The sequence below is a fragment of the Neofelis nebulosa genome, chromosome 3 (assembly GCF_028018385.1).
Source record: "Neofelis nebulosa isolate mNeoNeb1 chromosome 3, mNeoNeb1.pri, whole genome shotgun sequence".
In the NCBI taxonomy this organism is placed as follows: domain Eukaryota; kingdom Metazoa; phylum Chordata; class Mammalia; order Carnivora; family Felidae; genus Neofelis; species Neofelis nebulosa.
In genome coordinates, this window is record NC_080784.1 from 45,684,795 (window position 1) to 45,697,226 (window position 12,432).

The window sequence follows — 12,432 nt, forward strand, 5'->3', positions numbered from 1 at the left end:
GTCGAGGCGGGCACTGATGGGGCTCTTTTCCCTGTCCCCACCCCTCACTAGGAAAGTGGGAGTGCCCGTGGCACCAGTGCGGGGAGTGCGGCAGCGCCGCCGTCTCCTTCTGCGAGTTCTGCCCGCGCTCCTTCTGTAAAGATCACCGAGAGGGCGCTCTGGTTCCCTCGGCCCTGGAAGGCCGGCTCTGCTGCTCGGAGCACGACCCCGAATCTCCTGTGTCGGCAGAGTACTGGAGCAAGATCAAATGCAAGTTGGAATCGCAGGATCGTGGAGAAGACCTGAGAGAATAAATGGGTGGTGATTTCTTTTTTTTCTTTTTATTGAAATGACAAAAAGAAAAGAAAAAAGGGGAATCGGTGACGCGTTAGTGGAAGAAGAGCCGGCTGCGGTGCGCGGCCTTGGCCTTCAGCGCTGCCTTACTGAAGTGCGAATGGGGAGCCGGGTGGCGCGGGCAGGAGCACTTGCTGGGATCTGGTTCTGTTTTGTCAGCTTGCGGCCTCTTCTGTAGCGGGCCAGATTCCCTTGGTCTTTTCTTGCCTTTTATTGTGCTTCAATGCCTTTGCAGCTGGGAAAAGAGATGTCTTCGCTTTTAGAAGAGAAAGTTTTGTTAATGAGATAAATTTGAAGTCTAGGATGTGTTCCTTGGGTGTAAAAAGCAAAAGTAGCCATCATTCCTTTATTTATTTTCTTTTTCTTTTTTTTTTTTTTTATCTTAAGAAATGTAGTTCAGGTAGTCTGTTCAGTGTGCGTGTGCGTCTCACGTAGGAGCTGGAGCAGGCCCTCTGGAAAAGGCTCTGATGATCTTCATATACCTCTTTGCTGAGCAGTAGGGAGGCTGACTTCTCTTTCCCTTCAGAACGTCTTTCATAGTCTCAGAGAAGGGCTTTATGGGAGTACTGGATCTGGCCTCTTGAGAACAAAATGCCTCAGTGGATTTTACCTCTGTGGTCTTAACCTAGGTGGGCTTTATGACGTGATAACTCTACCTAGAAAGGAATGTAATGTGGTTTTGGCTTTTGGAGAAAGACAGAAGGGGGTGCGTTCACTGAGTTGGAAATGTTTTCCATTGATCGTGGACATTTTTGATGGAAGTGTGTTTATGTGGACATGAGTGGTCATCCCCCCTCTATCCTGGCACACTGACAAAGGCAGATAACGGGAGACGAAAGGCCCAGACCAGACACTGGATCATACAAGCACCATTTTCTGTTCAGTGTAGTGGAGCCCCCTCGTCCATCTTGGAGAGAATTAAGGGCATTTCCTCTCTTGTCTCTGCTTCCCTGTCCCAATCAAACATTCCCTTTGTCAGCTCGCCGGCCGCTTAGCCATGTTTCCTAGTGGGAACTACACAAATGAATCTGAGCTGCATCTGAGTAGGTTTCTTGGTTTAGTTCCTAATTTGGGGGGCAGAAGGGGTAGGGGCAGCCCCAAGTTCTATGTAGACAATTTATATCTCGTATTATCTAGTAACCAACATTGCCCCCATTGAGGAAGGGGGACACTTCTACAGGGTAGGTAAGAGCCACACAAACACACTTCGTTGTAGGAAGCACTTAGGGAAGCTCCCGAGAAAGCAGCGTTAGCAAAAATGGTTGGTGGTGATGCTTGGATCTCACAGATGCAAGTGTACCAAGGTGTCTGCCCACAAAATTCACTTGCATTTCATGTTTAGGAATATGTATATTCCAGTATTCCTGGTATGAAGTAATTAGTCATGTCAGACCTTGTTGTAACACTGTGCTAAGTATAAGTCTAGGGCTAGCTTGAATGAACTATAACTTTCTCTGTGGATTCTGACTGCTTACAGTTGTGATACCTGGTAGCATTTATTTTCCCTCAAGAAGTTTCTAGGAACCTTATGAAGGTTGAGAGAGTAGATGCTCGGCCACATTCCTTCAGTTGTATCACACGTGTTCCTTTTTTCTTGTCAATTTAGAGTTCTTCTCTGGAAAAAAGAAGAAACACTGTTTTGTGCCTCTCTCTGTCTTTTTTTAATGTAAATGTGTAATCTACTGGATTTTCTCTTGTAAAAAAAAAAACAAAACAAAAACCACACTACACTTCCTTTACTTAAGCTCCTAAACTGCCATTTGCCTGATTCCAGCAGTTAATTCTGAGGTGACTTCTTGGCCTCCAGTAATTCTATTGATCAGACATGGTCCCAGAAGAAAGAGCAAAATGGAAAATGCTGTACGTGTTACCAAATATAATTGCTATGAGTAACATGAAGTACAGCTTCACCAAAACACTAAACTCTTTTGCAACATAATTGCTCTTGAGCAATTATATAGTTTGATATCCTTTTAAAAAATAATTTAAGAAAATCTAGGTTTTATCATACTAAAACTTTATATATATGTATATATATATGTATATATATGTATATATATATATATATATATATATATATATATACATATATATATATATATGATAGATGTTTGCTTTTTTAAACTTACATGAAGGATTTCCTTTAACATTCGAAGTGCAACTCTTGTTGAAATAGTATCAAACATGAAATCTTCTCTCCTTGCTTTGTTTCCAACTCAGTGCTATTTAATATCTGAGGACTTTTCTACGGTAAGCCAGGGTACATCCTCTGCACTGCAGGTACCTTAGGTTTAAGTATTTTTATGCAGCTTCTTCATTGTGTCGTGTTTGGTTCATGTATCTGTAACAGCTCTGCTGAGATTTCATCGTTTTTGTTGGGGGTGGGGGGTACCTAATAGGATTGTTCTGCCATTTCAGAAATCAGGGTAGAAAACAAAGTGGCTAACCACAGCTCTGAAGTCTTTGTCCGTGACTGCTCTTTAACAGTCCGAAAAGTGGCTTCAGTCCTGCCAGTGCCAAGGAGCTCTCCTCACACCTCCGTGGTGTCACTCCTGACCTCTTTCATGTATTTCCAAGTTGCAGGTGATAGAAGCAGAGAGGGAGAGAGAGTTGCGCTCACTGCGCCTCACCAGTGAGGTATTCCAAAAGACGTGTCTCTCTCTCAGGCTTAAGTTGGTATTTGTTAACTTTTAAATCTGTATGTGTGGTCAGAGCATAGATGGTTGGTTTTTATTCTTGTCCAAAAATGAGATAGCTCATGGCAGCATGGGATAATGGTGGTATTTTTTTTTTTAGCCTCCTGTTAATTCTTTGGAAGAAGAAGTGAATGTAAAATTTTTGATCATCAGCGTAAAGCTTCAGAAATCAGACAGTAACAACTACAGAGGAAATCCTGGAAGCCCTCCAGGCGCGTGCAGTGCAGGAAGGGGCTGGACCCCGGTCACAAGGGAGTCAGGAGGGCCGCCTGGGGCTGGAAGGGGGTGGCTGACCCTTCATTCCTGGAAGGCCAAAGCAGCTGGAGGAAGTGATTCACTCCTGTAATATCTAATCAGGGCTAGAGTCAGGAGGGAGGTGGGTTTTATTTTCATTTTTATCTTAACAAGTTCCTCCTCTACCTTAATTCTCAAAAATGATGGCCTGAGCTATAGAATAGGCTGCCTTTTAGAATCATTGAAACTTGGAGCTGTCTGTGTGTTCAAGTCAGGACCATATCTTAAATAAATAAATAAATAATGGCGGGGGAGGGGGGGGTTGGTGGCTGCTCCTAGCTCCCTTCTGCCATTTCCACAGAATATTTGGAAACGTGCTTGTGAAAAATGTTTTGAAATTCTGAGATAATCATGTAAAGGACTCTCAGGGCAGGCTGTTGGACACGTTTCTTTTCATGGTTCATGAAGTAGAGTTTCCTTTTGGACTAGTCGCGTGGTCTGTGCTCCACGGGGCCGGACCCAGAGCTGCAGTGTGGAGGGTGGGGAGGCCGCTGTGCAGGGGGGTGTCTCTGGACTGCCCGGGATTCGTGGCTCGTCCTTCACTTCCTTTTAAGTCCCATGCTCTTCCTTTAGCATTCACCTTAAAGTCAAGGTGCTGCCACATGCCACGTCCCAACAGGGTAAGGAAACGAGTTGCCGTGGAGTCCTCACGGCTTGGGAATCTTACATTTGATGTACTTCTCCATGAGGTACCATGACCTTGGGGAAGTTGCTTTATCGCTGGGCAGCGCAAATTCCGCTCCACTTCCTTCTTCCAAGGCTGCGGCATCTGGCCGCCCCAAGTCGTTGGGCCTTGTTGCTGCGACTTGACGAGATCATTGGGAACCATTTCCTTTGGCCCAGAGCCACCTCGAATTGGTCCCTGGTTATCTGTAAACAAAGAGTAGAACTCCCAGTTTCAGATGAGCTGGGGAATAGATGTAATTAGACAGCTTTGCCATGTATTAACAAATACTGAAAAGTTGGGAATTTGTATATACTGAAATCTACCGACTTTTACCTGGGGCGGGGACCGGGAGAGAAGGGGTAGAATAGGGTGAGGGCGGGGACTGATCATGTTTACCACAGGTACGAAGTAGTCACTTTAACATTGAGACCTCTGCCTCATTGAATTCAGGTTTTTTAAGTACTTGAAACTCTTCAGATTCCCCTTATTTTACAGTTATTTTTAAATTTATGAAGTAGAAAGCATTGTTTTGTATACTGTTTTGAAAACAAATAGCCTAGTCTCTTATCCTCTTTAACTTGGATTAAAGGCAAAGTTCTGCAAATGGGAGAGGGTGTCCACAATAGATATCTCAGATTTCATGTATGCATTTGAGGAAGAGACTCTTGCATGAAATACCAGCAGCATTTTTATGAATATTTCCTATGTATGTTCTTTATTTTGTCATTTTGTCACCCCTATCCCTGTGCACCTCCTCTTTCCTTTTAATATATATGCCTGTGTAGGGAAAAAAACAAAAATTTGCACTTACGTTGCACTCCTGAAATGCAGGGTGTAACCTGCGTGTTTCACAAAACATTTCCGTTCTTTTCTTGTCAGTCCATTGCTTAGGTGACAAGTTCAGGTGCTTGTGGCACATACGTGTGAAAGGGGAGGAGGAGGAGAGCGACCTGTGCCTCAGTAGCCCGTGCAAGTCCATTACGTGTAAGACAAAGGGAAAAGATAAACAGTTGCCAAAGTCATTTATTCAGCCCCTAGTTTTCTTACGTGACCTTCTCCATCTGCGGATTAGCAAGAAAGCACCCTCGGGTGCCAGTGCGCCCTCTCCCTGCCTGCTGCGGACCTCTGACTCGAGCTGGTGGCTCTCAGCAGCCAGCAGATCCCCGAGATAAGGTATTCGTAAGGTATTCTTGTCAGTTTAGGAGTGGACTGGATAAAATTTACTTTTCTACTTTTATCTCATTTGTGCTGTCACATACCCTGGTGTCAAAAAAGAAAATCATATTGCCTCCGATGACCAAGATGCTAAATGATGATTACAACTGGCTAATAATTAGGTCCTTTTTATATACAGGGGTGTGTGCATAATTGGAATTGGTATGAGAAATTCATTTGTAACCACTTGTGATATTGCACAAACACAGATACCTACAGATTCTGTTTTCATTTTCTTGTGATCTTTACCTATGATAATGACCTTTGTAGATTGGTTATTTCTGTACTTTGTTTATCTGTAATAAACTTTGTAGATCCTGTGAAATGTTATTTTGCCTAAATCACTTGAGATTTGAGTCTTTAATAACAGAGCATCAATATTCACTAAAGTCAATCTCTTTTGGGTTTCTGTGGCTTGGCTAGAAGCTCTTGACACTAAGGGATTAGTGTTCATTTTCCCTGGGGGGTGTTCCACTAGGGCATTACTGTATAATGACTTGATGTTGCCACATAGACTTCAAGATACATGATATTTTGGGGATTTTGTTGATCGACCTATGTTTTACTGCATAGTGTGAAACGTGTAAAGCTTGGTTAACCTGTATATAGATAGCTTATTGGTGACTAGTTACAGTACATTTAGGATTGCCTGTAATTTTAAGCTTCTAACTACTGTGTGTGCTGGTAGGAACATAAATTTTTGTACATTATATTTACTGAGATGTTGCCTTTTTTTATTTGACAACTACTTTGGAATTCAGACGTGTTTTTTGCTTCCGTGAGGATTAATTTGGAAAGGTTCTTAATGACATTCCACTGATTTCAGATTTTGCTTGAGATTGACTTCAATAAATTGTCCTGTATGTTACAAATTAATTGTGGACTTGTTCATTGCCTATCATTTCTTGCCACAACTACTGGACAAGGGGTCATAATGGGAGGGAGGGGACCCGGCGCAGGGCTGAATGGCCCAAGATGTGCACCCTGAGGGGGAGGGGGGCGGCGGTGAGGCCGCAGCACTGCAGGGCCCTTCGGGATGTCCCCGCCGCTGCGCTGCGAATAAACGTGGGGCCGCACTCGTGGGGTTTGGTTTGGTTTTCATAGAGGTGAGGTCCTTGGAGAATGTCGCTCCCCGCTTGGCGTGGTAGGAGAATATCGAGGCACCGACTGGTTGGCGAAGGGCGCCACGGGGATAGATGTCCTTCTCATCCGGTCGATTTCTCAGACTCCACGGAGAAACTGCTGCTTGGCTGGGCACCGGGAGCCAGCTCCCTGCCCAGCACCCTAGAACGGCCCCGCTTGCTCCCCATTCCTTTGGCGAGGTGCTGCTCTCGGGACGGCCCCGGAGCCGCCCCTCCTGCTCCCGGGGTTGCCGACCCGCCCCGGCAGCGAGGTGGCCGCCCGCCTTCTGCGCGCGCAGTTCCCCCGGCGCCCGCTAGCCCGCTCTGAGAGCAGCCAAGGCCCGGCCTCCCGGGACGGCCCTCCAGGGGGCGGGCGCGCGCCCCGCAGCCGCCGCAGCGGCAGCCACGTCAGCGCGGCGTCTGTCCGGGGCCGAGCGCAGGATGGAGAAGGCGGCGGCGGCGGCCCTCGGGGCCGAGTTGGGCGTGCGGATCGCCCTGTTCGCGGCCTTCCTGTAAGCGTCTTGCGATCGGACCCCACTCCAGACGGGCTGCCGACCCAAAGGAGGCGGGCAGGCAGGCAGCAACTGCCTCGGCCTGGGGCTCCTCGAGCGCCGCCCGCAGGCCGAGGTCCGGGGTCCCTAGGTGGGAAGCCCCGGCCGTCCCAGGAAACAAGCCGACAGGCTCTGCACATTTTTCTCTTTTAGGGTAACAGAGCTTCTCCCTCCCTTCCAGCGGCTGATCCAACCAGAGGAGATGTGGCTTTACCGGAATCCGTATGTGGAAGCAGAGTATTTCCCTACCAAGCCCATGTTTGTGCGTGGAAAACTAGCCTTCCTTCTGACCCTTAGTACCTGTTACTGAGCTTAATGCCAGGAAGCAGCAGGAGGTGGTCGTTTTGGCTCCAAAACGGAAACTTACTGTCCCCCTTGATGTGCTAAAAATTTTGTTTCCTTATGATTAGGATCCAAATTTAGCAAGATGTCAGTTTTTGCTCCAGGGCCATGTTCTGATCTCTGTTCCTTAGGATGGGGATGGCCCGAGGGAACTGGTCATTTAGAATAATGGGGTGATGGGTGTTACTTGCTGGTGGAGCTGCTAGTGCCCAATCTGACGCTGCTTATATTGACGGGAACAGGGAGCTCTGACACATGAGTTCTGCTGTCCCTACCACCCTTCTTCCCTGTGGGAGCTCCTTTAGTGGTCTCGGGGTTTGGTTTTTTAACCTCTGCCATGTTCTGGTTCAGGTCATTGCATTTCTCTCCCCACTGTCTCTGATCCTCCTGGCCAGATGTCTCAAGAAGGCGGGCGGGACAGACAGCAGACAGGCCTGCCTGGGTAAGAACTAGTGGTCTCTGGCTGGGTTACCTCCTTGGTGCTGGAATGAGAAGGTGGGAGTTGTGAGCTTCAGCCACTGGAGGTGTGACCTCAGCGGGTGGAGACCATGGGGTTCTGCATTCCTAAAGTCCTATCTCCCCTGTACCCGTGCTGTCACCCATGACACCAAAAACTAGCACTCTAAGAACGTAGTTAACTTCCTAGCAGTGCCTATATGCACTGGATAATTTGTACCCCAGAAACATCTTTAGCCTAGTGCAGAAGTTCTCTCTGTGCAACAACACGTTGAGAGATTTCCACGCTCAGCTCCGGTTGGAGCCTGACCGTTCCTGTCTCAAAAAGACACGGCTGCTCTCAAGAGACAATGACCATGCAGCGCCTCTGAGGCAGAAACTAACAGTAAGTTTCTTTGCTTTCCAGGTGCCAGCCTTGCCCTGGCTCTGAACGGTGTCTTTACCAACACAATAAAACTGATAGTGGGCAGGTGAGTGAGCAGGGTCCGCACCTGGGTGCCAGCCCTTCCCCACACCCCCCCCCGCCCCCCACAGGAGGTGGTTCATGGCTGCACCACACAGCTTCCTCCTTATCCTTTCCTCCTCTGTCTGACCTTGCTTTTTTCACTTAACTCTTCCTCCCTTTCCCTATGGTTGTCCTGCAGGTGACAGTTGGGCTCTTCGCTGCCCTGAACAGCATTTCCCACTGACAGCCGCAGCAGGGTCCACGTCCTCTAGAGCACCTGCTGAAGCTGCAGGGTGACTTGCTCTTTGCCCTAACAATTTATCATGTGCTGGACCGGCTCCAGCCCACCCCACCCCACCCCCCACCTCCCGATTTAAATGCTGACCCTGGAAATAATGCTTTTCTTTTAATGGTGACTGTCCTAATCCACTTCCATTATTTTGCCTGGGACACCATTTGACCGAGAGTAAATGGATTACAGATTACGGATGTCTGATAAAACCAAAAAATAATTTCTGGCGTTGTCAGGCGATCTGTGTTGAGATCATGCTTCTTTCAGGCCACGCCCAGACTTCTTCTACCGCTGCTTCCCGGATGGGCAAGCCCATTCTGACTTGAAGTGCACAGGAGACAAGGACGTGGTGAATGAAGGCCGGAAGAGCTTCCCCAGTGGACATTCTTCCTGTACGATGTGAACTTGACATCTCTGCCTTTTTGGGGGCCACTGAATTTAACCTAGGAAATGTGTGAGGATGGGATCATCTCACTAGTTTTGTTCTTGTATCTAGAAACTAGCGAACCCCCCCTTCTTTAATAACCCCAAGATTTCACAAGTCTGAGCCTCAAAAATCAGGGAAGAGAGAGGAAGTAGTTTACCTTCATGAGATCTGGAACGTTTTAGGATTGTTGTATTATTTGCCTAGATCCTGCAATCTTGTACTAGTTATAAAAGCATTAACCTTTGCTGAAGGACTACTATGCGTCAGGTTCTTTGGAAGGCATTTTTGATTCTTACCTCATTTAATACCAAAATAGCACAATGAGGTGGATAGTATTATTTTTATGATTCCCATTTATACATGAGGAAACGAAGGCATTGAGAAGTTAAATAACCTGCCCAATTGTTAGTATTCCAAAAACTATTCTCAGAATAAATATTAACTTTGGGACACAAAATAAAGTCCTTCATTTTCCCTTTTGTTTCTTCCTCCTCCATCATCAATGATCTCTACCAGAAGGGTATCCAGAAAGAATAAAACATGCATGCCCCTTCCCCCCCCCCCCCCCCCCCCCCCCGCCACCTATTTGCAGATGGAGGACAGCGCTTCCTTTAAGAGACATACACTTATAGGTTTTCCCTCTTCTAGTTGCATTTGCTGGTCTGGCCTTTGCTTCCTTCTACCTGGCGGGGAAGTTACATTGCTTCACGCCACAAGGCCGTGGGAAGTCTTGGAGGTTCTGTGCCTTTCTGTCGCCTCTCCTCCTCGCAGCTGTGATTGCACTTTCCCGCACCTGTGACTATAAGCATCACTGGCAAGGTAAGTGAGGTATTCGTGCCGTGCAAGTTCGCACGTTTCACCCACCATTTTACCCCAAGCATTTGGCATAGAGGAGACGCTGAATGTGTCTGTTAAATGAATAAACAAATAAGTATGGGAGGGTCTGGGTTTCTGAACCAGCTGTATGGAGCATGGGAAAGCACAGTTTCCTTTTAAGGAGAAATGTCCTAAATTTTCCATTACTCTGAAGCATCATAAGTTCAGAATAAACTACGAATTTCATTTTTCTCTAAGAAATTTTTTACCACAAACCTCAAAAGCTCAATTCACTTAGGGTCTTAAAAATCAAGTTTGTTGTCATGAGGTTTTTGTTCAGAAACTAAAGTTCGAGAAAACATAAAATTGTAGTTAAACCAAAGAAATTTAAGTTGAATGACAAAGCAAAACATCCAAGTGACAGAGTACCTTCCCAGAAAAATCCTAATTCAAAAAAAAAAACCTGACAGTATTTCCTAAAAGTCCTTAGGAGCCCTAAGGCTCCTAAAGAATAAACTTTTTTTTTTTTTCCTGCAAAGAAAGGCAACTCCTGAGGAGTTTATTGCTTCCTCTAGAACTCTTTAAATGATGAAAAGGGGGCTAATATCATTAAGTGAAACGTTATTCCTAATTTTTAAAAAATTCAATCTGGTATACTTGGAAAAAGGCTTATTTACACTTATTTAACTAAAGATGTGTTTTGATTTGGTTTAGAAAAGAACCTGATGATAATCCTATTACTCATATAACAAAACTGAGAAAGCCTAAAGAAACCATAAACCTGGAATTGAGGTTTTTTGCAGCCCAAACAAGTAGAGAAACCTGAAGGGCCAAGGTCTCTGTACCGACGTACCTCATTTTATTGCACTTTACAGATAACGTGTCTTGTGCAAATTGAAGTTTGTGGCGATGCTGTGCTAGGCAGGTCTCTCAGTGCCAGTTTTCCACGTTTGCTCGCTTCGTGTTTCCCTGTCTCATTCTGGTAATTGTTGAATATTTCAAACTTTTTCATTATCACTATATTTGTTGTGGTGGTCTGTGATCAGTGGTTATGACTTGCTGAAAGCTCAGATGATGGTTAGCATTTTTTTAGCAATAAAGTATTTTTTAATTAAGGTATATGCTTTTTTTTTTTTTTTTTTAGATGTAATGCCATTGCACACTTAATAGACTACGGCACAGTATTAGCGTAACTTTCATCTTGCACTGGGAAACCAAAAAATTCATCTGACTTGCCTTATTGAGACATTCGCTTTACTGCAGTGATCTACAATTGAACTCGCAGTATGAGTATGCCAGCACCGCGTGGTGTTTTAACATGATTTACGAGTCTAATATGATTAAGAGAAGACCTTACCTCTTCTCTTTCAGACGTACTAGTTGGATCCATGATTGGCCTGACATTTGCCTATGTCTGCTACAGGCAGTATTATCCTCCGCTGACTGACGCAGAATGCCATAAACCATTTCGGGACAGACTTGTACTTCCCATTGCACAGAAGCCTGGTGATCCTTATCATTTTAGTATTTAGAAATTGGAACTACCTCAGTGGAGATCAGGTGAATCACCCTCCGTAATTGCCCAAGAATTTCTGACCTTTTGTCTCTTAAGAGGTACAAGTGAGGACATCAGCACTTCATTCTGCCTCCATATGTTTATGCAGTTTTGCTCACATGGATTTATCACGGAGTCAAAGTTCAAGGTTCTTTTTCACTGCTCTGTGCCACACATTTGGTAAAAAGATCATACAGTAGTCTACCAGCTGGTATCCCAATATCTACAGCATTTTACATTTCATTTAAATGCCATTCTGGGAAGGATCTTTCACAAAGAAGCCTTTGCAAGGGGTGCCTGGGTGGCTCAGTCAGTTGAGCGTCCGACTCGATTTTGGCTCAGGTCATGATTTCAGGGTTGTGGGATTGAGCCCCATTTCGGACTCTGTGCTGAGCATGGAGCCTGCTTAAGATTCTCTCCCTCCGCCCCTCTCCCCTGCTCGCTCAGGCTCTAAAATAAGAAAAAAAGATTTTACAAAGAAGCCTCTACATATCCTAGAAGCTAGAGATGAATTTCCATTTTCTATAGCTCAAAATCTTAAAATCCAGGGCATGACCAAACTAAATTATTTTGGTTCTGTTTACTTTCTCTGGTGACAATTCCATCAAACCTTATATAGGAAAATGTCCAATTCTGGCTGTTTTACCTTCCTACATATGTATCTTACCTGAGTCTTGTTAAATATTGCTGTCCATTTTAAATACTGTGGACATAAATTATTTATTGAATTACTAAGTAAACAGTTTTAAAAAATGGTAAGGACAAATGAGGTGGAAACCACCCTCAGTTGCTAGTACTGAAACATACTCCTAAACTGTGCTCACTAGTTTCCTTCTCTCCATGCATGACTGAAGACCAGCCCAAATGCATCAACTCTGCCAACTGGCTAAGGCAGGAAAGAAAAATTACAGATGTGGTTATCCAGCGGAAAAATGAACTTTCTGTGACCCTTCTTCAAATGGGATATAAGGAATAATTTTACAGGAGATGCTACAGGACCTACAAGTACCTTTCTCTTTACAATCATACTTTAAATATAACCTTGGCTTATGTGTTTCTGTATCTTCAGTGTGTCTTTTTCCTTCAATAAATGTGATATTCAAAGAAGATGGTGACTGTGGGTGTTTTTGGTCCTTAATACCACACGAGAGCCAGAACATTTCCAAAGTAAAACCCTGGATTCCCCATCTGACATAAGTGACACGACTATCGGTAGTAGAGG

At 45.1% G+C, this 12,432-nt stretch overlaps 2 protein-coding genes across 16 annotated transcripts in view; both read left to right on the top strand.

Moving 5' to 3' along the window:
• The window catches only part of NSD3 (nuclear receptor binding SET domain protein 3), a 119,081-nt gene extending 113,000 nt beyond the window's left edge, over positions 1-6,081 (top strand). For all 7 annotated transcript variants that reach the window (XM_058720661.1, XM_058720663.1, XM_058720660.1 and 4 more), the window contains one exon: positions 52-6,081. In XM_058720661.1, coding sequence (XP_058576644.1) covers positions 52-293 — 242 coding nt within the window. In that variant the 3' untranslated portion in view covers positions 294-6,081. The remainder of the gene's footprint in view (positions 1-51) is intronic.
• An 89-nt stretch (positions 6,082-6,170) lies between these two features.
• On the top strand, positions 6,171-12,317 carry PLPP5 (phospholipid phosphatase 5). 9 transcript variants are annotated; one of them, XM_058720676.1, is made up of 8 exons: positions 6,203-6,311; positions 7,059-7,139; positions 7,571-7,661; positions 8,082-8,145; positions 8,680-8,804; positions 9,488-9,658; positions 11,027-11,215; positions 12,065-12,266. In XM_058720676.1, the coding sequence occupies exons 2-7, from the start codon at positions 7,080-7,082 to the stop codon at positions 11,185-11,187; spliced, it is 672 nt and encodes a 223-aa protein (XP_058576659.1). In that variant the 5' UTR covers positions 6,203-6,311; positions 7,059-7,079; the 3' UTR covers positions 11,188-11,215; positions 12,065-12,266. The 9 variants fall into 9 exon arrangements, with proteins under 9 accessions (XP_058576660.1, XP_058576661.1, XP_058576659.1 ...); XM_058720677.1 differs by having other exon boundaries at positions 6,171-6,311; positions 7,031-7,099; positions 11,027-12,317; XM_058720678.1 differs by lacking the exon at positions 11,027-11,215 and having other exon boundaries at positions 6,196-6,311; positions 12,065-12,317.
• The last annotated feature ends 115 nt before the right edge of the window (positions 12,318-12,432 follow it).

Excerpts from the sequence above, each read along its gene's own strand:
- PLPP5 (XM_058720677.1), top strand. The coding sequence starts at position 6,171 with ATGGCCCAAGATGTGCACCCTGAGGGGGAGGGGGGCGGCGGTGAGGCC. Across the intron at positions 7,100-7,570 it reads ATGTGGCTTTACCGGAATCC|GTCATTGCATTTCTCTCCCC; the intron begins GTATGTGGAAGC and ends GTTCTGGTTCAG. Across the intron at positions 7,662-8,081 it reads CAGCAGACAGGCCTGCCTGG|GTGCCAGCCTTGCCCTGGCT; the intron begins GTAAGAACTAGT and ends TTTGCTTTCCAG.